Source organism: Ptychodera flava, chromosome 9, assembly GCF_041260155.1.
Source record: "Ptychodera flava strain L36383 chromosome 9, AS_Pfla_20210202, whole genome shotgun sequence".
In the NCBI taxonomy this organism is placed as follows: domain Eukaryota; kingdom Metazoa; phylum Hemichordata; class Enteropneusta; family Ptychoderidae; genus Ptychodera; species Ptychodera flava.
Window position 1 is genome coordinate 2,445,040 of NC_091936.1, and position 21,662 is coordinate 2,466,701.

Below are 21,662 nucleotides of genomic sequence, written 5' to 3' on the forward strand. Positions count from 1 at the left end.
ATTTGCACAGCTAATCTCAATTGGAAAAAAAAAATTTCAGAAATTTACAATAGTAAAAAAAAATTTTCACAATTTCATTGTGACCACCCCCCCTCCCAAGGTCTAATGGTCCATCCCTTACTGAAAGCCATTTTCTATTTGCTAATGCATTTTGAAAGTTACAACAAGTCAAGAAGATGTGTGCCCTTTTAAAGTGAAATTTTGACAAAGTGTAGCATAAGGATAAGTTGTGTAACAGTCAGGTTTTTGAAATTTTTTCAGTTTTATTCATCTTTAAAAATGGGAAATGATCAAACAACACATCCAAAGGTCTCAGATTGAGGACAACTCAGTGTTAACCATTTTCTGGCAGTTTAGGCAGACCAACAGTTAATTGAAGTGCGTGTGATGAAACAGTGAAAAAAATGATCAAAGTACCGGTAGGCTGGAGGACTGAAGTGAGTACATTGATACCAGTCCTTAAAGACCATCAAACACTGGCTAGATTTGCTATTCCCTGGCAGTACATGTGCTGTGGTACCTGTAAAGAGGGACAAGTTCAGTCAAATCATACTGCAATGCCAGTATTCATCAGTGAACTGGGACAGACTCTATGTATTAAAGTTTTCTGTCAGTCCAGAGACGGCATAAGTACATGTCATTTATAGTGAAAATGAATCTTGAGGGCAGCTTTGGTAATAACATGAGTCATACCACAGTCAATAATGATCCCAGGATGATGTGTGACATCTGCTCCACAAGTAACATATGTTGCATTTGAATAAGCTTGCCATTTGTAGAGATCACTATAATCTATTCCTATCAGAACTTTGATTGACCATGTTAAAGCCAGGAAAATGTCAACAATACAATGCATATAGATTTGTTTGGTTTCATATTAATTAATGAATATGCTAAATTCAAAGACAAGCACTGTTAACCTGGTAATAATGTTAAATTCAAACTGATAGTATTCAAGTTATCAGCACTTTTGAACTGGATGGTCACTATCATGTTGAGTCACCATCAAAGTGCCCTTCAACTTGCTACATGTCTGAATTATTTTGGTCAATGTATGAATTTTAGAAAATTATTTTGCATCAGCAATGCAGCACAACTTATAATATGGACAATTTACTGTCTCAAGAAGGTTTTTTTTGTCAGTGGTAATTTTTTTGTCAGTGGTAATTTAGCTTACCAGGCACTGATCAACATCTCATAAACCTTCTCCAGAATGAAAAACACTTGCAGTGTTCTGTTGACACCATATGCCTAGAGTTCATATGATGGTAGTACAAACAGAACCTGCATGTAAAAAATTCATACAGGGATACTTGTATTTCTATGCACATTTGTGCATGTGGTTTTGTTTTTATCTCACCCACTTCAAAAATCCAGGGGAAGATGCAGGTTCATTCATTTTAAAACAGGCAAATATGAGATGACTATGATTGTATTTTCATACTTGAATTGTAACCTTTCTGCCCATGTCTAAATATGCATGAAGGCTGTTGAGCTAGTTAATGTTAGCAAAGTCATCTGACGTGGGTTCTCCATTAGTTACCTAAAAATTGCATACATGTATATTATGGTGAAAATAGCGTGTCAACCATGTTTACTTATACAGTATGATTTGCACCAGTTAGTTTTTATGGTTTCCATGGTAAAATCAGTGAATGCTATTGATCCAATTTCGTTTAGGGACAGTAGAAATAGTATGTTTCAATTCCTAAGCAAAACACTGTCAAGCTAACTTTAAACTTTACTGCATAAAAAAAGATGTATGATAAAAATGTACATGTTATTATAGCATGTTACTGTATGTTAGAACACTATTTTTATTTCTTTAGTTTCCATGCAGCTACACAATGCATTGGTAAAGGAACTACCCTAACAAGGAAAATACCTTGCGTGACCCTATTGTTACGCTAATAGTTGAAGACCTTTCATGTTTTAATTTAATTTAATATTTTGTAAAAAATTGGAGGATTCATTTCATAAAGTATCCAAGTTAAGAGTGGCGTCATATTTAACCTTGTCAAAAGATTTTTTATCACTTCTTTCAATTGCTGTCTGTTTTTTGTTTTCAAGAGCATTCTTTTCTTCATCGATTTTACCTTGTTAAATCTCTGCTCTATTGGAACACTTGGCCTCCTTATGGAAATGGAATATGTCTGTGCTTGATGTTGAAACTGTGGTCATGTCTACAGACTATTAAGGAATAAAGGGAATATGATTTACACAAAGGTGTGCAAGATATTTTATTGGTTCATTGGTTGAAGCTATCACTAAAGAATGTTCCTAGATATGCCAAGTCTTGATGGGTAACCTTGTGTGTGATGAGCTTCTGATTGTACAGTTTTATTACAAGGGTTGGTGTGAGGCTGAATGCTCCTGTAATTTCCATGGACTTTTCACAAAAGAGGAAACTTTCATTTCAGCCATATGATTTCGAAAAAATTCACCAATCTCAGCTTCGAAGGACAAGTTAATTGAGCTTTGACCAAGCCTGAATGGACAGAAATATGCATCTATTTCATTTCATCCATGTAGTATCTAAGGTATATTTAGCCTTATCAAAGTTATCCATATGAATGCTAAATTGTCCTATCTTACCTGAAGAGGGCGCCTTACCATACAGCATGTACCAACAGGCAGACATCAACATTTTGCACTTTTGAACTTTTGTTTAGGGGAGAGGGAGGGGTTTTGATCTAAACAAAGGAATTTTGTTTCTTGAACTCATGCAACAATCTGAGACTGTCCTTTATTGAATGACACAAACAAATATTTCATGATCAAGCAGCTCTACAGTGCACATATTGTCTTTGTTTCATATGGATGTTCTCGTGAGCCAGAGCTGTATAAAATTAAAAATTTATAATGATTTTTGCTGGGAAGTGTAGTAACAAGTACATTGTTGTTTTCTGATTGTCAAGATACTTTGTCATGCAGAGTAAAAACTTGTGAATAAAACTTCAATAAATCTTGTTGTCAGTACCGGTAACAGAATTCTGTAATGTGACAATGGACGATCAAGTTCAATAATGAAGATGGGTCACAGTATTGCAATAGCACAGTGATGTGCCCATGCATGATCAAGTTCGATACTGAAGCTGGATCACAGCATTGCAGTAGTGCAGGTGGCATATTATGGACACTGATGCGTGATCTATGGTCAAATTCTATTAATGGACACATTTCACAATGAGAAAGATATGTAAAGTAATATACTACTAACTTTTATTTAAGCATACAAGGAAAACAAAAAAATAGCACAGCAACATGCAGTTCCTTCTTGGAAATCTGCAAGTGGAGAGTCTATGGATATAAATGAGGACACAAAACACCGCAGAGTTTCCAAATAAAGATACAGTTTTGACAAAAATTATCAGTTGGAACATTGCATTTTAGGAATCCATTGGTGTAAAACATGTTTGTATACGTATCATAATTGTGACAATAAACAACAACAATTTCTGAATAGCACGATGTTATTCAAAGATACTGTAACCAAAGTAATATCATCTTCTTCAGATAATGCCAGTATAGTTTGTAGGCACTGCAAGAATTAAAATGCAGTTCTTTTGGGGCACTGGGCTGGTAAATTCTGCGGCTGACTCGCAGCGTGTTTGCAAGGTTATATCTGATTGGTCGATTGTCACTATTCACAGCAACTTAGGGAGTTTATTTGTATTATTTCATTATAACGGTACGATTCTGCCAACCAATTGGATAACAGCTTCGAAATCGCTGCGAGTCGGCCCAAATTCTGTTCTTGTTGAAGTCAGAAAACCTGCATTCCTGGTGGTATACTTGGAACCATCTATTCTCTTCTTTGACATTGACAGTTCATATTGTAATGGTGTACTGCACAAGTTCATGGTTTGTGATCACACTGCAACAGTGAAATTTGTATTCTGTTCAAGATAATCCATTTGGGTATTATCGCTATCCTATACAACCCAAGGGGGTGTTCTGTTCTTCCTCATTAAAAACTGAATTTTTCTTCTCATCTCATCATTGTACAATTTCTTCACTGCTTCATATTCAAGCCTCTGGCGTTTACGGAATGGCTTTTCAAAGTATCGTTGCCGCTTTGCTTCTTCTATTATGCCTTCCCTGCCAAGGATACTGTCAAGAACACAATGATATCAAATTAACATGCAAAATAAAGGTCAAACAGATACTGTTCTCTAGTGAAATGACAATGCACATCTAGCAATGTAGCACACAGCAGTCTATGAATGTGTTTCAAGTTTTGCAAAATTTTCAAGTGTACAGATCTAGTTAAACACAGATAATAATATGAACCATATGAAATACATGTACAGAAGTCTGTGTCATGCAACAGCATAACTATCTTTATTCTCTTGCAAAATGCTGGTCTTAGTATGGTGGCTGGTTATGCACTCTTGAGACTGAAAATGCATGGATAGGTTATAGCATGGAACTTCATGGTTCTAGACTATGCATAGCATGGACGCCACCTCTCTCTGTAGCAGCAGTAATGAAGAAAATACTTCTAGCAATAATAATGTAATCTATTCTATGCAAGAATCAGAACGAGGAAAGTATAAAACAACAGCAGTCCTTTGGTTAAGAACATACCAGTATATCATATGCAGACAGTGACATGTCATTCATATATCAACTAACATAAAATGTAGAAGTTTGCATGCACGAAAAATACTCTACAGCAAGCCTGTTCTGTACATTCTAACAGTTTTGAGGCAATAATTCATAATGTCCAAATACTAACAATTATGAATTATGGAGCTAAAGACTAAAAGAGACAGATCAAACTTCAATTTCGTACATTTATGGCTCCATGACAAGGTTTAATATTCCAGGTTGTACAATCAGTGTCCCATAACAAATAGCATAAACACAACAGTCCACATATAAAGCCTGCATGTAGCTGCAATTCCAGGATGCGTGGTGTTTTTTATGGGGTCAAGACACTTTGCACCAAAACCAGTTTGCCCCACACAACTTCGTCCCAACACCATTTCGTACCAAAACTACCTCGTCCCAAGTACTACCTCATCCAGCGCCACTTCGCCAAAAGTACCACCTCGTACTAAATCCACTTTGCCCCAAGGATAATACCATAATACTACCAACTTGTCCTAAAACAATGTTGCCACAATATATCATAACGTTTTTACCTGCAACTTGGAAGCATTACTGTGTCAGGACATTTTGGCTACCACAAACCATTTATTCTTGCATAAAACCATAAATGGTAGAATTAGAAACATAGGGCCGCCAATGTCCCTGAAGCTACTAAAGACGTGGATGGTATAGAGGACGTACGGACCATAATACCTGATATTGCAAGTGCAGAGGTCCTTTGGCAATATTCTTATGGCAGAAGAATTGTTTCAGTATAGTTCATACTTACAGACCCCTATATACACATAAGAACTGGCAAAAATTGCCCCCAAAACACAAAATTAAGTATTTCCTAACCATTTGAAATTATCTCACTAAGGTCATCCTGTATACCAAATATCAAAGCTGTCTGACCAGCGGGTTTGATGAAACAAGAAGCCTGACAGCCAATAGAGCTCCACTGTGTTATGTAGAGAATAACTATTAGTGACACGTATTGATGAAGAAGGTGGCTATCTTTGCTAATTCATTTCAGGATGGCCTGACCAAAAATGGCAAAAATAGCTGCAAAAATACAAAATTGAAGATTCCATTATTATTTCAATATATCATTAAGATAAAGTCTAGGAACCTGTATACCAATTATCAAAGCTATCAGACGAGTAATTTTTGAAAAACAAATTTTTTTCACCAAAAATGGCAAAAATTGCCTTAAAAATACAAAATTGCAGATTTCATCACAATTTCAATATATCGCATTAAGATAAAGCCTAGAAACCTGTATATGAAATATCAAAGCTATCAGACAAGAAATTTTTGAGAAAGAAATTTTTTACCAAATATGGCAAAAATTGCTAAAAAATACAAAATTGTAGATTTCATCATAATTTGAAAACATGAAATTTTGATCAAAACGCCGGCAACACACAGCATCGTACACAGAGCTATGATGGAGGTAGAAGCGAGGATACTGACACAATGGGGAAGAATGCCCCTTCCCTGCGCTTTCGTCAGAGTTGCGGTCCCTGTCATTGGGGGAAGGAATCTTGCGCAAAGGTAGTAAAGAGATTGATACGCTTTGAAACCAGAGAATTTGATGGGGATTTAAGTTACTGTAGACTAGTTGTGACTAGACTCCTACTCGTCTACCTCCATGCGCTGACCCACAGTCCCTCTATCAACCGGTCCAAAATTACCGCCTATAAACAAAAGTTACGGTTTAGTCCATTACGTACTTGTTTAAATTTCTGTAAGCAGCATCAACATTACCATTCCGAACCATGACAGTTCTAGCTATGAACGGCAAGTGTCTCATTTTCAACACATTGGTCAACTTCCTACTTGGATATCCTACATTTACAACAGTAACATGGCAGCATGGCGGCGACAGTCGTATTTAGATGTCGTGACCTTATAACTAACGTAAAAGTACAAATGTCGTACTTGCGTATTCCGAGCTCAGTTACGGACCAAGTTTTTCTGATTTTTATCGCTAAAATTCTCCACAATTACATGATTAAGGCTTATCTTATAGATATATAACACGTATATTGTCATCATTAACAGATAATGTCGTGAATATCCAACTGTCGCAAATTTGCATTAATGTTTTCCCGTCGAATTATGCCATAGATGTACGTTCATCTCTGTAAGTTTGTGAAGTATTCTTTATTATTATTACACTGTCAGGTAAAAAATATGAAAACTCATACATTTGCGGTAGTTACAAGAATATTTAATGAGCTGAAACTAGGAGTGTGTCCCCCTTTTGTGTACGCTGTTTTACGGCAGAGGCTTAAGCGTCCAAAAGCGCGAAAACATTCAGCTACACTTCACCTGAGCTGCTGAAAATGGTGAGTACCACAGATCAATGAGATTATCACCATTATGTCCACCGTTTTGATAAATCACCAATGTCTGTATTCAAAGGAAAAAGAAATATTCCCATCATTTATATACATATAAAGGTGGTGATGGAGGCATCACACAGAAAAAATAGGCTTTCTCTGTGTGTGAGACAAGGCAGGTGTGGTACAGCGTAACACCAGTAACCACTGCCATTATTGTTCTTCATTCAAAATTGGCTCCTCATCATCTTGCATATTTGCGGCGCGATTTTGATCGATCTGTGCACCAGATGGTTTAGCGGTCAATTTCAAAACGATGACCTCTCCCCGAGGTTTAATCAATTTCAGGTCGACTGTGTGCGTTGCCTGTATGAATTAGAGGCAGTGGGTGTCTTAACTTGAGTTGGTACTGCTGCTGTTAATGTGTATCTGAACGTGTTGAGCAGAGATCGATTTGAAATTGAATGGCCAGGCCTAGGCAAATTGAAAGGTCATCTATGTAGCTCTATGGCATAGAAATCGTTTAGCTCGAGGGATGCAGGTGCCTACCGTACCCGTACCCGTTCCACGTAGCATACGATGATGTGGACGCCGACGAACGGCTATATTTACATAGGAATTATGACGTTTGGTTACGTAGTAAACGCTCGTCAGCTATGAAGGAAAAGCTGGAAGTCATTATCTTAATGGCTACCTATTATGTCCTATGCGTAGGTGTGAAAAATGCCTCCTCATATTCGGTACTATATCTTTTTGCGTTGGAAGCTCTGAAATATTTGATAATTCAGCATGACATGGCCAGTAAGTACTCAACTCATCGAGTGTGCATCAGAACACAAACTGTCTGCCATTGCGATTGTTGATGTTATTGCTTTCAATGCTTTAATGTGTAAAGCGGACTCCTAAAGATTTGGGGTTGGCCATTGGGATGTGTCCCCACAAACAATTCACACTGCAGTGGTGTAGCAGCAATGTTTGTACAATTCAATGGACACTTTAGGCTGAACCCTTCAGTTACAACAAGAATGGCCAAAGGAAGCTAGCCTGTATGCTTGCAGCACTTCTATGTTGATTTCACAGCATTTTGAGGAAAGCAGTAAATGACAGATACCATCTGAAACTTGTCAATATCGAAAGGTTCTATTTTTTAAACAAAGATGATTTTTATTGGTAAAAGCTAAAATATACCTTTTGTCTGACTTTCCCCATCACAAGTCTAACTGTTTCATTATGATGTGCCCTGACCATGACCTTTTCTCATTAGTAATGGTATGCTATTTCATATTCTCAATTTCAATGGCATATCCATATAGGAGATCAGCTGCTGTGGCAGAATTAGGAAAGCTGATAAAATTCAATTTTATTTTAGCACAGTACATGTCTGTATGACGACGAGTGCCCCTCCCCTCTGGCAACATATTGCATGATGGGAAAGAAAATGTTGACAACCATGATTAATGATCTTTGCAATGAATTCTTACATTGAGACTTTTAATAGAGTTCATCATTTAATTGATTCATCATCAGTGTTACTATTCATTTTTATTTTCTAATTACAATGAACTATTCAATTGAAATTAAAACCAGACACAAATAAGTTCATGCAAGCAGTGGTGTTATGAGTCTCTTACTGTGCATAGCATGCCAGTATATCTGATTTACTGAAGTGAGAATATCAAGCCCTGCAAAAAATATATCAAAACAATTAGTCCTATTTTTGTAGCTTGTTAGAATAGACCCCTTTGTTGCAGCAGAGATAGAGCAGATCTTGTACTTGTGTAATGACCTAAATACAATAGCTTGAGATATTTCATTTCAAGCTATGTATTTGTTTCATCTGGTCGTATTTTACTATCAGTGTTGCATGTTTACAATGGTCAGTAACTCTAACTGACATATAGGACTAAACTTTGCAGATAGTATAGTGTACAATTACATCCATCTATATTATACATGTTGGACATACTGAGCTGGTTGGCTGCAGGAATATCTGTTATCATTGTTGATTTTTTAAAATAATGACATCATATTGTTTGCTTTCATCCATGCTATGTTTTCCTTGTAGCCAATTCCAAGAAACTTCCACAGGCTTACTAATAATAATGCCCAGAGGAGCTTAAAGTCTCTTTTTTGTTGCGCTTTTTATAAAACTAGGTCAGATGCTAGCAAACTTTAAATGCAAAGCTGATTAGAAAGTGATTATACAGTAAAAAAGTATGTTCTCTTGTATGAGTAGACCAGCATTGCACTTAGTCTGATAAAGTCCATTAATCTATTTTGTGAAAGTCTGTAATGTTATCAAATATACAGATTTGTTTGCCCACTTAAACATACATGAATTGCACAGATGGGGTAAAATTTTTGAATGTAGTCAGTGTGATATTGTTATGATATGACGGTACCCTTCATCAATGCTAAATAAGGACATAAAGCCCTTGACAGTACCCTTCATCAATGCTAAATAAGGACATAAAGCCCTTGAAATAGTTCTCCAAATATTGTATTTATCGGGAAAAATATGTAAACTCAACCAAAATGTTATCTCAGCAGACAGGCTGCATGGCGAGCAAGTCTGCACAATTCTGTCATCAAGAGTTGACCTTGTGTATAAAACTGTCATAGGTCATGTGACAGGTAAACAATAAAGGATAAGGGACTTCAGGATACATGTATTCTGGATGATACTGCCTATTGCTCAATAAAACATAGCTTTTCAAAGAATCAGGTATTGATATCAAAAGTGTTTGTAATTAATTTCTAAATTAAGGATCAGTAAAAATCTAACAGATTGAAAGACTTTCTGTTATATGTAATGGTCTGATCTTGTCATACAGTGAACTATATTCCTGAATCTTACAATACACTGCACTGGGACTGAAGTCCGCTGAAGCCAAGTGGATATTTGTTTACCTCTAAGGTCATTAACTTAAACACAACCTCTGGCCTTAAGCCAGACAAAACTGGCCTGCCCCTAATTCTGCAAATTGACATACCTAGCCTGTGGCTTGCTTCCAGACAAATGCAGTAAAAGACATTGCCAATCCAATGTTTTACAATAGCCTATCAACAATAGGATATTCTCTTTGTTTCAGTGACATGCAAGATAGCCACAACAGACTTAATGCACAGTAGTATTAAACTTCCAGGGTAACTCTATAGTGTTAGCAAGCTGCAACATGAACACTCACAACAATAAAAAGCAGATACACTTAAATTAGCAAAGACAATGTACATGATAAAAATACTTTGCATTATCAAAGGCACTGCATTGCATATGGCAAGTTTATTACTGTATACATGTAGTTCCTTATAATTTACAGATGTTTCTAAATAAGCACCCCAATCACATTTCAGAAGTGGTAATACATTTCAAAAAAATTAGCCTATCATCAAACCATTGTAACAATACTTTGCTTAGTCCTCATCAGAATAAGAAAGGATATTCTGTTTCACTAAAGGTGTCAGATTGTTCCCAGTCAAATTGTTGATACTGATAGAAGAGAGCTAGGCTGTCAACACTTGAATACTGTGGCCTGATTGTTGACATTGTAGGATACTGGTCATTCCCACTGAGTTGTAACATTTCCAGTGTGTACAAATTTGGCATACAACAAAAGCCAGACCACAAGACCATTAATTTGGCCAATTAATTGTCCTACTAAGTGAGTTATTGATTGTTCCAACATTGTATCAAGGCTTGTCAAGGTAGTTTCTAGAAATTCCTGAAGGCATTACACTGTAGACTATTGGAGCTGGGAAAACAGTGAACTGATTCTCACAGATTTACAAAAAGGACATGGGTGTGAAGGTATGTATTAACAGAGAGTACAGTTGTCCAGGGTTAGTCTGAAGTATGTATTTCAGATGCACACAGTTGTGAAAGCAAAGGATATGTAAATGTGAAGAATGACTGAACTATTGATGGTGACCCATGCAAGTAACAACAGACAGCAGTTATTAGTTATGCATACCATTTAGCTTCATTGCAGTCCTTTTTTCCAGTATTAAAGTCTGGTTTCTTGAAGATTTGTGCAGCAATATTCAATAATCAAATAGTTGATATTGAAGTAACGGTAGGGAAAGGCACAGAAACTGTTCAAGATTCTGTTTTCAACCATCTTGATATTTCACTCAAATAGCTGTTCAGACACTTTTGTCAAGTCCAGTAATTGCATGGAATTTAGTTGTATATTGTGTCTTTGAGGCTACGATAACAGGTTTGCATGAAATTCAAAGTGAGGTAAACATAACATTTCTTACATTGCATATGTCCCAAGTGATAGCAAAGTTATTTCACACTGTATATTTTACTGTCAGTGACTGATACTTTTACTGCAAGTTTGAATGTCAGCTCGTCTTTTATTTGTCTGCTACTTGTATGATAAAGCACCATGATAAGTTTTGTGATCATGCAACAATTATTCCAGCAGTCATTTTTCACGCTATCAACTGTAAATTGAAATTCCACTGGTATCTTTGAGACCAGTCTTGAAAATATGTACATTTAATTATGAAACCAATTAGACCATTGGTGGAATACTCTACGTCACATTTACATATATGCTCTCTATGAAGACCTGATAGGAATTTTACCTTTCAAAATATTGACAATTTATTACGCAGTAATTCTGGAACATTGACTGGACATTTCTAATTTAATTTAGTCAAGCCATTGCTCAAACTGACATTCAGTGATGGTACAAATTGTTACAATATAACAACTTTAATAACATTAGTATTGGCAGCCACAGATTAACCCTGTTACGACGGATGAAACTGCAGCATCGCTGCACCGACATTACGTTTACCTAGACGTAATAAATCTGAACGCTCAGGGTTGGCATACTGTAGGACCAATTTTGTCCTAGTGGAGAGGTCCAGGGCAGACACAAAATCCGAGTTAGACCCAGATTTGCGTATGTAGACACATAACACCGGCCTTGGTCCCAGATGATTGCCAAGTTTAATTGTCAAGTTTACATTTGCCGAAAGTTTTCAGTCCAGTCCTTTATCATCCCATGTAGTCAGAACGACATATTTCCGCAAAATTTTGCTGCGCAAATGAGACCATGTCACCTGAATCACAGTGCTTATACAACTGAGAGACACAAATTAATGTTAACAATGTTTTTATCCGATTCTAGCCCCTATGCTCAGTAAAAATATCCTGAAGTTGTCTCCGATAGTTGAAATAGTCTTTGGTGGTCATATCAGCCCTTCTTGTGCGTGAAACACATAAGAACATTGTGATTTACATGTAATATCCATGCCTGCCATTTTGCGCTTTGAAAGGTCAGAGGTCTCGTAAACTTAAGTTGTGTCTTCATATTTTTTGTTGCAATCATGTCATAGTGAAAACTAAATTAAATCCTTGGGTCTGATACTAGATCTGAACTATTTGGCCCTGGCCAAATTTGCCTGTGTGAACCTGATTTTATCTGTGATTGGTTGTTAAGTTTGACAGGATATGGACTTGTGTAAGATTACAAGTAGCGCCTTGGAATACTCAGAGTTCTGTACCCCTGGATATGCTGCAATTTCTAATATGATCTATAGACAATATATCTGCTTATTCAAAAAAGCATAGATAAGAAAATGAATCATATAAGGAAATATTGCACTGTGGTTTACAGGATCTACAGATTGTACAGCACATCAGGTTGGATACTAACTGTGTCTATCACCTAAACACAACCTTGCAACAAAAAAGAAAGTAGCAATAGTAGGTTGTGGTAAATCATTGTGCTCTGGAGGGACCGTGGGAACAAGAGTTATCAGATTAAGTGAATCCAAACACTTGACAGAAAAGGCAGAGGATAGGATTGCAAATGACATTTCTAAGTTCTACACAGTTGATCAGGGCATAAAGCATGGATTGTTTAACATAGGTTCTTCTTTCAAAATAAAAGCAGTAGCTTCAGGGTAAATGAGAGAATGTCTGCAACATAATGGAAGAAAGAATGCTGTGTTATCGTGGAGCAGTTCTATCTATTGTTTAAGTTGCTCTACAAAAGTTTCTACAATGCCTTTAAGAACGTTATTTTCTTTGTTTCATCAATGATGCTGCTGATACAGTAGTGTAAATAAAGTTACTAGTTTGTTGCACATTATAAAATCATGTCAAATTCTGTTAAATAGCAAATGTGAGTGATTGTAAAATTGTCATATATTATTGCATAAACTTTATTATATCCATGAAAAAGATTTTGTCCTTGAATGTTTAGTTTTCTATTGTTGTTTTAATGCATTTTGGAAATCTGCATTATGTATTTATTTGTTTTATGCTGAGTTTTATGATCAATTTAATGTTATTTTTACAATGAATGAAAAAATTGGCATATCCAGTTATATCTGGATGCAACAATTATGTATACGTTAAGATTATTTCAGTGGATGCATATGAAGTAAGAGTGGACTACATTGTGTCACACTGCTAAGCCTAACTTTAATGATCTACACAATGTCACACTGTCAACTGACATTTCCTAGATATCTCAACATGAAGTGAAGCATAGGTCTTCCAGTAAATTACGTCCATCATGGCTGACAAGCACAAAACTCCTGTGAAATTATTGAAATATACAGTACATAATCGATTCGTATTTCATTTTATTGCTCTAGACATCAGTTCATTTACATGTATGTAGGAGAAAGTTTTAACCATAGAATACATAATGTATGGAAAAGTTTTAATGGTAGAAAACATAATTTATAGGAAAGTTTTAACCATATAATACACAATGTAAGGGAAAGTTTTAACCATAGATTCTAAGAATACATAATTATATAATCCACAGGTATGAACTCTTGTATTAAACCCTTTCACCATAATGGTTTCACCCAAACCCATTGTTATCAATGGTGAATATGGACCTGCTCACAGGGAATTGGGATGAATGGCATTACTGTACCAGTAGGCTAAGACACTGAAGTGTCTGGTCAAACTATGTCACCTTGGTTTCTTCAGTCCAATGAACCGCAATATTCTCCAAGTAAAGTCTTTCAACTATTTTATTGAAACAGGAATGTCGCTGCAGGTTACAAACTTCCCAGTCAGTGGATAAATCACGTAATTTCCTCTCTTATTGAGTCTATGGTACTTGGCCTTCAAGCCATCAAGTCTTGGACAATTTATTAACCTACTGTAGACTAGTTGTATATCAATAACAGTAATTCTTCAAGTGTTAAGTATTACATGAGTTTAAAAGGTCTTGAAGAGTTTGTGCAGTCAACCTTGTCACATTCTTAGGGCACTGTGTGCTTACTGCCAATTCCATTGAAGAGAACTGTAACCCTAATATTTCTAGGAATAGTTTACATGACCCAGACTGTCATGAATGTACTGCTAGGGTGAATTTTAAAACTAGTCCTTGTTTCTGGTCTGTTGGAATTCACGATTGCACCTGTCACAGTGTTAGCAACCAACAAATCAACATCACAGATTATCTACTGCACGTCTACAGCAGCAGTTGATTTTAATAATTTCAGGATCTATGGGATCATCTTGCAGACTTCAACTTTAATTACATCTCTAACATAACAATATTTGAAGAGTCAATGCAAATGTTTAATATTATTGTACAGTCAATACTTCTGGTTAAGGGCTTTGTGCACCACTCTTTGTGGATATATGAATGTCTTTGCTCAATGGATGCATAGGCATGGAATCCAATCCAATAAATCTTTCAATTGAAAATCACAAAAAAATAAAAGTCATCAATTTTGTAATAGATTTGACTGCAACTTTGTCTTGATGTGTGTTGTATATTCAATGACAATCATGTATATACGATGGGACTATTTACATACAGTGTTACAGAACTTTTCCATGATGCAGGAATGTTACTATGCAAAGTAATTGTTGACCTTTGGCTGCCCTATTTTATACTGCCCTAATTCCAGCTGTGATGCCAAGGTTTCTCTGCGGGTAACTAATCTCCATGAAGTACAGATATCTGAACTATGTTGGAGTCTTTCTTTAGCATAGCATATCATTTATATATTGCACCCTGGATGGCAAGCAATCTCTGTTATGTGGTAAATATGTCAGCGATATTTGATGCCTGGATTATCCTCAACGTAAATGAATCTTTATTGAAACACCACATGTGGAGTCTGTAGTGCTCATTTCTTCACAAATACACCACTCAATGCCATCTTGTTTATAAATAATGTTCAGTGAGGCCAATGTTTTATATGCTGACGTACAAGGTTTGTAAACATGTAGCCCAAAGTCTATAGAAACGCAACACTCTTGGTTTTGAAGATCCTGGTGTATTCACGTTGTTAATGATGTCTCTGATTGTGAGTAAATCTTTTTATAAGTATAATGGAATATAGTACAACTAGGGAAATAAATGTTTTTTATCAAATCCCAACAACATGATATCTGTTTGTTTCTTTGCAAAATGTTGTTATACCTAAATTTTTGCAAAATTCTGTCTTCACAGACAGTCTTCATGAGTGAATTACAGGATCAGTCATTGGTTCATGTCATTGGTAGTCTGTATGTAAATAGCTAGTCATTGGTTGATTCACATGTCACATCGTGTTCAGTCATTGGTAGATTGTAACATTGACATTGATGGTCATTGGTTAAACTGTCAACAGCTGCTTGTGTCATTGTGGTCTTTGCTGGTCTGTTCAGCTTGAACATTTCACTATTGCTTTCAGCACTAACCCTTGAGCCTTCAGCTCTTGGTTGTAGAGAAAAAGCATATTCCAGAGTATGTGCCACAGTGGCTACGTCAGTACATGTATTTTAGGCAAAGACAAGGGATTGTCGGTAGTCTAGTAGTTGGCATGTACATGCCTAGTCACTAATTGACTAAGATATGTTCAGTCACTGGTAGGTACATTTACAGTGCTGGTCATTGGTAGACAGGAATTAAACACATGCACATCATACAAAACTCATTACCCCTCCTCAGCTGAGTACCCTCTCCTTAACACAGAACTTTGGAAGTGTGAAAATTCAGTGACCAAATCTCTCCCCTCCTTCAAGAACACAGTAAATGGTTGAAATGCTTTTAAGAATTCTAAATTTGTGGCAGGTTTTTGAATGCTGTGAGTTACTCGATTGCACAAAATGTACTCATATTAAAAATATTCAAATGATTTCAATCAAGGATGTATTCCATTTTTTACAATGAATAATTATTGACCCCTCTGTTTTCATGATGACCATACACACACTAATGATAATCACCATGACAAAAACATGCCAAGTTCATAATTCACCATCACATCAAGTTTATTAAAACCAGTCAAGCACAATATGTCCAATCTGGTGCATCTTAACAAAAAATTGAACATTTGAAGGCCCCCGAAATCACAGATACTGTGAACATGATTTTTATGGACTAAAGCCGTTGGAACAGACCAAGCCAAATGAGTGGCAATATGTATGGTTTTAGCTCAATACCGCTTTTCACTGAGTTGGCTGATGGGGAAGTGATACTGTCCGGCAGGAAAAGGCTTAAAGTTCAAAGATTTCCAAGTGTAGAATGATTTTTCTGCACTGTTTTCTGTCATTATATTACACTTACACTCTTCCATAATCATGCAGTGATGGGTAAATGAAAGGAAAAGAAATCGAAACATCATTTCCCTCGTAGTACACACATTCACTCTCTTTATATATATAACTGTAAATGACTTCAGTGGGTACTTACGTTCATGTCTTGATGACTGTTGGTTTGGTAACTGATTATCATTATCAGCCAGATGTTACCTTTAACTGTAAAGGTTTCCCCATCCTCAAAAATGTAAAACATTGTGGACTTGTAGCACATTATACTAAAAGTGTCAGTCTTTAAAACCACTACCCTGCTATGTCTAAGTTTAAAAGTGTATTAATTTTACAATTTTACAATTGCATAATTTTCCATTAAAATTTATTTGACCTCCTCTGAGTCTGTTTGGATTTCATTGATATATAGAATGGACTGAATGCTTGTACTCACTGACTTCCTTGAAGTACATCATCATTAGTATCAATTAATAATAAGTAATGAATTGTCAGTCTTTAGGGACTTTTTAAAACCATTAACATGTAAAGACACACCAATGCCATGTAATGTGTAATGATGTTGTTGTTGTTGTTGACAAATGAATTCTGGTTTCTTCTGGAATTCAGTTGACATCAATAATATTGGCATACATGTAAGTTAGACACATACAGGCTGTATTGACAATGTCAACATGATATTGGGAGAAGAACAATAAACAGTTTGCTATAAAACAGAATGGAAATACTTCAACATACATCAAAAGTGAGAGCTTATGGAGCAGTATAATTTTTACCTGGAAAAGTAAATTTCAATACTTGCCTTTAAAGTTGACCATACATGTATGCTTTTATGTGGCTTCATCATATCTGCTGCTCTTTAATCTGCCATTACAAATGTTTCACATCAACATGGTATGATCATAGCCATTATCATAGCCATCAACATGGTATGATCATAGCCATTATCATAGCCATCAACATGGTATGATCGTAGCCATTATCATAGCCATCAACATGGTATGATCGTAGCCATTATCATAGCCATCAACATGGTATGATCATAGCCATTATCATAGCCATCAACATGGTATGATCATAGCCATTATCATAGCCATCAACATGGTATGATCGTAGCCATTATCATAGCCATCAACATGGTATGATCATAGCCATTATCATAGCCATCAACATGGTATGATCATAGCCATTATCATAGCCATCAACATGGTATGATCGTAGCCATTATCATAGCCATCAACATGGTATGATCGTAGCCATTATCATAGCCATCAACATGGTATGATCATAGCCATTATCATAGCCATCAACATGGTATGATCATAGCCATTATCATAGCCATCAACATGGTATGATCATAGCCATTATCATAGCCATCAACATGGTATGATCGTAGCCATTATCATAGCCATCAACATGGTATGATCATAGCCATTATCATAGCCATCAACATGGTATGATCATAGCCATTATCATAGCCATCAACATGGTATGATCGTAGCCATTATCGTAGCCATCAACATGGTATGATCGTAGCCATTATCATAGCCATCAACATGGTATGATCATAGCCATTATCATAGCCATCAACATGGTATGATCATAGCCATTATCATAGCCATCAACATGGTATGATCATAGCAATTATCATAGCCATCAACATGGTATGATCATAGCCATTATCATAGCCATCAACATGGTATGATCATAGCAATTATCATAGCCATCAACATGGTATGATCATAGCCATTATCATAGCCATCAACATGGTATGATCATAGCCATTATCATAGCCATCAACATGGTATGATCATAGCCATTATCATAGCCATCAACATGGTATGATCATAGCAATTATCATAGCCATCAACATGGTATGATCATAGCAATTATCATAGCCATCAACATGGTATGATCATAGCCATTATCATAGCCATCAACATGGTATGATCATAGCCATTATCATAGCCATCAACATGGTATGATCGTAGCCATTATCATAGCCATCAACATGGTATGATCATAGCAATTATCATAGCCATCAACATGGTATGATCATACAGTGTTCTCCCCAGGATTTTGAAATAGGGTGGCGGCTAATTTGCATAATATTTACATATCATTTGCATGATTTTTGCATATGTATCATGGGATCTCTACTTGCAACTGCAACTACACTGAAGACATCTTACTTTTAATACAAGACGCATTTGCTTTACATGATCAGTATTTTATTGACATTCTCAAACAGAGGACATCAAAAACTTAATGTTGAACTTCTGACATGCCCTGCATAGCATTCCTAAAAGAAAAGACGAAAAGGTCACTTTGTACAATAACAAAAGTATCCCGGACACTTCGATTTTACCCCCAAGTTTTTGCCTCCTTGGGTCTGGTTGTGACACGAAAGTTAATGTAATCTTACCAGCCACAAAAAAATGACATCGCGAATATAATTTTGTAGTTGTTATTTTCGGTTGATAGTGTGGCATTATTTGCCGTAAAACGAAGGAATGCGACGATGATTTACAAAACGCTGTAGCCGTTCGTTCCAGTGAAAATTGTTATTGAAGCCCTACAGCCATAAACGTAAACAGACATGAAACAAAATGGCCGCCGCCGTGCACGATAGATTCTAGAGAGACATAGCAATTATCAACATTCACAAGTTACGGTGGCATTTGAAACTTAAAAATAACTTTCTAGAATAGGAGACCTACATTTGTTCCCCTGAAAGGATGAGAGATATCAGAAACCACGCCGTCTGTTAACCCATGGAGGTAGCCGAACGATCTCTGCGTTCTCACTTTGAACTGTTAGTTAGTACTCTCCAGTACTCTCCTCCAGTCATACAGTGCTCGGATCGGCACGAGCGCCCTCGAAACACACCGATCAATTTTGACAATACACGACGCAATGTTTTGACGAAAGACATTTATCGAACCGATCTGACATTTAGTTTATTAAAATCGCGAAAAAAATCTCAAGACAACTAGTCCCATGACAGGACGAATGAATAAAACTCAAAACACGTCTCGAACGAAAAGTCTTTGAAGTACTTTACCCGTACCCTTACCGCCATCCTTGTCACCCCCAGGCCAAGTAATCAGCGTTGCCGCTGGCCGCGGTGACAACGTCTTTTATTGAACGTCTTTTACTTACGTCAGTAAACGGTTTACACCATCAAATTGCGTTTATAACACCTTCAAAATTAAGATTCTTTGAAATTGAACTTGACAAAACGAAGTGTAAACGTGATAATTAGGGCCTATAGAACGTAAACAAAAAAGAGGACAATGAACAGGACGTTCAAACAACGAATGTCGGTGAAAATGAAAAGATTTTACAAAGAACGGGGCCGTGATCACAGAGTGGCGGGCCAAGTGGTAAGCGTGGCGGCCTTGATTAAAGCGTGGCGGGTGTGGCCGTAAGCGTGGCGGCACCGCCGCGCTATTTGTCCGCTGGGGAGAACACTGATCATAGCAATTACAAGCAACATACAAAAAAACTTAGATGAACTGAAAGCAGTGTTGCAGCAAGGAATTTTAAACCAGGGGACACGATGTCCCACTACCATTTTTTTAGAGACATTTTGCACATTTTGGGGACAACATGCATCAGGTGTCAATCAAATTTTTATTATTTTGTTATAAATTAGTTTCACAAAACAAAATTCAAGCTACTGGGACTGCGGCACTATGCTTTAATTTCAGGCATTTGTAACATGATACCATATCTGCCTCAAATCAGAGTTCAGTCGGACTACACCCAAGTGCAGTGTTTTGGTTATTTTTAATCACAGCTTGAAAAGTACATAAATATAAGCCTCAAAATAATCATGCTAAACAAAGGCCATCGTCAGTAATAGATATTACTTTGAGACTACACCCACTAAACACAGTCGACTCATGAGTGCACCTCAGGTGACCCACAGTGAGCGAGAATGTGGGACAACGGGTTCCGTTTTTGGGACACTGTCGCAAGGGCATGTCTTGGCCCCAACACTGCTGAAAGTAGGCCATAATGGTACGATGATTTCCCAAGGCTGTTTGTTGACATTAGTTGTATAGCAATATATCCCTGGAGGGTAATATTTGAGAAAATTGTGTCATTTCATCCATAGTGAAATGACTTGGGTGAGCTTTTTATCTCTCCATATGAAAACCATATAATATGATGGTAATTTTCAATTATTTAAATACATATTACGGGTATGGAACAGTTGTTGCTCTTCTAACAGCTACAATGTGGATTGAGAGTGTTGGTAAGAGTGAGTTTTTAATCAATGTATTATTACTTTGTGACAAAACTATGTCATGCCCTGAATTCTATGAGTTTTGCTGTGTTCATGCTACAATTTTAAGTCAAGTTAAACCTGCAAGAGGAAAGTTATAAAAGGCAACTATCATGATTATCATCTTTGAATAGTAAATCCATCTAGCTTGGTAACTAGCTTTTGAATTGTAGGAAACTACATCGTATGTAATCAAGGCATTGATAAGTCTACAATAGTTTTAATGTTCTGTAATTTGACAATTAATCATGTGTTGTTGACAGTTATTATCAGGTACCCAGCCTCTCTGCCTTTTAATCTAGGGTGTGTGTTGTGTGCATATATATATATATATATATATATATATATATATATATATATATATATATATATATATATATATATATATATATATATATATATATATATATATATATATATATATATATATATATATATATATATATATATATATATATATATATATATATACAAAAATGGTTTGCTTGTCAATACAGGCAAAGTATAGTGCTCAATGCATTTCTGCAGGGCGGTAATACTGAGAATCTAGGAACTTGTAGTTGTCACTCTACAGGCTGTATCATGCGCTAAGCAATCATCAGGAGTCTGATGATTGATGATTGCTCCTGATGATTGCTTAGCGCATGAAACAGCCTGTAGAGTGACAACTACAAGTTCCTAGATTCTCAATATATATATATATATATATATATATATATATATATATATATATATATATATATATATATATATATATATATATATATATATATCACAGATTACTTTAAGTACAAAGTAATGAAATCTGTTACTCTAAGTTTCATGCTTTCTGCAATGCTCAGACAGAATATTCAATATATATACACACACACACACACCTACCTTCCACACATTT

At 36.2% G+C, this 21,662-nt stretch overlaps 1 protein-coding gene across 10 annotated transcripts in view; it reads left to right on the forward strand.

Annotated features, from left to right (window-relative positions):
* The first annotated feature begins 6,815 nt into the window (after positions 1-6,815).
* Positions 6,816-21,662, forward strand: part of LOC139139745 (dihydropyrimidinase-like) — a 76,262-nt gene continuing 61,415 nt past the window's right edge. For 4 of the 10 annotated variants that reach the window (XM_070708622.1, XM_070708619.1, XM_070708620.1 and 1 more), the window contains exon 1: positions 6,816-6,950. Coding sequence is in view for 5 of the 10 variants with exons in the window: in XM_070708623.1 (XP_070564724.1) it covers positions 10,741-10,752 (12 nt within the window). In the remaining 5 variants the exon portion in view is untranslated. Of the gene's footprint in view, positions 6,951-10,574; positions 10,753-21,662 lie in introns of those variants that run through there. The other 6 variants (XM_070708628.1, XM_070708624.1, XM_070708626.1 and 3 more) reach the window with 5 other exon arrangements.